At 30.9% G+C, this 3,217-nt stretch overlaps 1 protein-coding gene across 1 annotated transcript; it reads left to right on the top strand.

Annotated features, from left to right (window-relative positions):
* The first annotated feature begins 204 nt into the window (after nt 1–204).
* LOC140431785 (uncharacterized) lies at nt 205–2,565 on the top strand. Its single transcript, XM_072519666.1, has 3 exons — nt 205–262; nt 1,375–2,074; nt 2,220–2,565. Exons 1-3 carry the CDS (start codon nt 205–207, stop codon nt 2,563–2,565), a joined length of 1,104 nt encoding a protein of 367 aa, XP_072375767.1.
* Nucleotides 2,566–3,217: the final 652 nt, after the last annotated feature.

The raw sequence follows: 3,217 nt of genomic DNA, 5'->3' as shown, positions 1-3,217 counted from the left end.
ATTTCTACTTAAGCCACGCCTTAGCAGTAAATAATTTCAATACTCAGTACTGCAGCAGTGCAGTTGAGAACAAGTTGTGTGTGTTAAATATTAGATAATTTTATTTTTGAACAATTTTGCTGAAAATGGACGGACAAAAAGCGTAGCGTTATTAAAGAGCAGGGTCGTCAAATAATATTTAATGTGTATAATTATATTAAAAATATGAAAAGTGAAATGGACACTCTGCTAATGGTAAAAAATAAGACTGTTGAAGCAACAGGTAAGGAGTTTCATTCACAAAGCATTTAGTATTAATTTTTGATATTCAAATTCATGATATTCAACACTTTTTACTTTTAGTTCTCAATGTCACTTGTTTGTCAATCTTTTATACTCTGCTTTTGTACCCCATTTTGCCTACCTTCGCTTCTCTTTTGTATTGGGTGTGTCGAAAATAGCATTTTCAAATTATTTTTTTTTTCATTCTCTGCACTTTCGTTACAGTCGTTATTTTTAGCTTATATTACGTTTACTTCGTTATTTTGTTTACTACTTCTTGATCTGTAGGTAGTTCTATTACTATGTGGTCATCTACAATTCCATGGTTTGTTTCCACTACTACTTCATTTTTATTTACCATAACTTTTTGTAAAATAATAACCACATTTACTGTAAAATAATTTTGATAAATTGTCATTATTCCCCTAGATAGTTCATTTAGTAATAGATCGTCATCATTTTCCATATGTGTAGAAAGAGTTCATAGGCTCTTGTTTTCGTAGAAAGCTCTTATTTATTCATTATTTAATTTTCTACTATCGTTTTGAGTTACTTCTCAATGTACTTTTTTGTTTCTTTATGTTGTCTTAAAGTAATTACTATTTAAATGGGAATAAGCCACAATTAAAGGTCAAAGTACGTTTATTAACGTTTCAATTTCCACTTTGGAAATCGTTCTCAAAATACAAACATTAGTAACTTGTAAAAATTAGTAATTTACTAATGTTTGTATTTTGAGAACGATTTCCGAAGTGGAAATTGAAACGTCAATAAACGTACTTTAACCTTTAATTGTGGCTTATTCCCATTTAAATAGTAATTACTTTAAAATGCCACAAGAAAATAGCTTCAGAACAATTTTATGTTGTCTATTTAAAATTTAAAGAATTATTTCTGCAATATACCAATTATTTTGAATTATTATTTCCGTCATCATCATCATTATCAATGGCGTTACAACTTTTCGTGAGTATTTGCCGCATTTACTATTGCCTTCCAAGTTTGTCGGTCCTGTGCCACTATTTCCCATTTTCTCACTCCCATTTTCTCCAGATCTTTTCTGACTGCATCTTTCATTTTACTTATACGCTGATTATATTTCCGTCGTTATAGGCATTTCTGTACGGACCGTATCCAGAATACTACAAGAGAGCAAACGGTCTCTAGATAATAAAAACAAAATTGAATTTTCTTTAAAGAGGCCTTTACGAAAGTCACCTGTGACAGATTTACCAGAATATCAAATTACAGATATTCGGCGTATAATTCATGATTTTCATAGAACAGAGAATTGTCGTGTTACTGTTAATAAATTGAAGAACAAAATTGAGAGAGATTTGGACATTAAAGTATCAGAAGCCTCGCTACGAAGAATTCTTCGAAATATGAATTTCCGTTGGAGAAGAGCACGGGACAACAGAAAATTGTTGGTTGAAAAGGCGGAAATAAGGACTTGGAAAATCAAATATTTAAGACTTATCAAACATTATAGAAACGAAAACAGACCCATTGTTTACCTCGATGAGACATATGTACACAGTGGACATACTTTGTCGAAAACTTGGAATGATAATTTTAGTAAAGGGTTACTGATGAACATTTCGAATGGTCAACGTTTAATAATAGTGCATGCTGGTGGTGAAATGGGATTTATTCCAAACGCGCTTTTAATATTTAAGTCTGGTAGTAAATCCGGTGACTACCACTTAGAAATGAATACCACGAATTACCGCAAATGGCTAAAGGAAAAACTAATTCCAAATTTACTGCCTCACTCAGTAATCGTTTGCGATAATGCCTCATACCATTCGGTGCAAGTGAATCCTCCGCCTAATAGTAATTCCAAAAAAAAAAGATATGATTGATTGGCTGATTAAAAACAATATAACATTTAACCCTCAAAGTTTTAAACCCGAATTGTATGCGTTGATTAAGTACCATAAAAATCGTTTCAAAAGGTATGAATTCGATGAACTTTTGCGTGAATATGGTCACACTCCTTTACGGTTACCTCTATACCATCCGGATTTAAATCCGATAGAGCTAATATGGGCTGCGATTAAAAATAATATCGCACAAACTAACATAACTTTCAAATTGGAAGATGTGAGACAACTGTTGGAAAAACGAGTTTCCGAAATAACCCCAGATGAGTGGAGAAAACGATGTCATCATGCAATTAAAATAGAAGACAGTTGTTTAACATCCGAAGTCCAAATAGACCGTCAAGAAGATATTAATCCCATTATGATAAACTTAGGAAGTGACGATAGTGACAGCGAGTGTTCTTCGGAAGAAAATTAAATTAGATTTTGTTGTTCTTCTTTGAAACTTTCACATTAGGCATATAAATTTTTAAAGGGTATGTATATAGAGTTATTTTATATCTTTAAAATTTTCATTTACAAATTGTGCATATATGTATTTTAGAAGGACAGCAATATTGACGGTAATCTTTATTATATCGCTAATATATATTTCCAAGAAACGTCTTAAATCGGATAGGTTCATGTAATTAAGCCTTTCCCAAAGATAGGAATATTTATGTTCATGTTCATGTACGTGACTTTATTATATCACTAAAAGGCTTCCAAGAAAAGAATTAAATCAGGTAGAAGTTCTAGGTACATGTAATTGGGACCGTTCATTAGCATATAATTATCGTCACTCTTTAATATTTTGGTATTTTATTGGTATTTGATATTTTGGAAAATACGCTTGACAATTAATTACTATTTTAAAAATCCATTTTGTTAAACTTGTCAATATTCAGAACTTAATAATTCTTTTGTACAATAACAATAGTTTTTTTGTTCAGGTAAAACGTATTACGAAGGTATTATTGTTTTTGTCCCATCAAATATCTTACTGATAATTTTTCAAATGTTGGCTATATGTTCAAAATTATTGAAAACTAAAAAATCGCCTTTATTCAGTATAATATGTTTTAGCTGTA

Source organism: Diabrotica undecimpunctata, unplaced genomic scaffold (genome assembly GCF_040954645.1).
Source record: "Diabrotica undecimpunctata isolate CICGRU unplaced genomic scaffold, icDiaUnde3 ctg00001990.1, whole genome shotgun sequence".
Lineage (NCBI taxonomy): Eukaryota > Metazoa > Arthropoda > Insecta > Coleoptera > Chrysomelidae > Diabrotica > Diabrotica undecimpunctata.
Note: the sequence above shows the minus strand (reverse complement) of the source record. Positions and strands in the feature narration are given on the sequence as shown.

What these genes read in the sequence shown, in the direction of transcription:
- LOC140431785 (XM_072519666.1), top strand. Translation starts at nt 205, where the DNA reads ATGAAAAGTGAAATGGACACTCTGCTAATGGTAAAAAATAAGACTGTT. An exon ending in TAAGACTGTTGAAGCAACAG is followed by an intron (nt 263 to 1,374) that starts GTAAGGAGTTTC and finishes CCGTCGTTATAG; the next exon opens with GCATTTCTGTACGGACCGTA. An exon ending in AATGCCTCATACCATTCGGT is followed by an intron (nt 2,075 to 2,219) that starts GCAAGTGAATCC and finishes TCGTTTCAAAAG; the next exon opens with GTATGAATTCGATGAACTTT.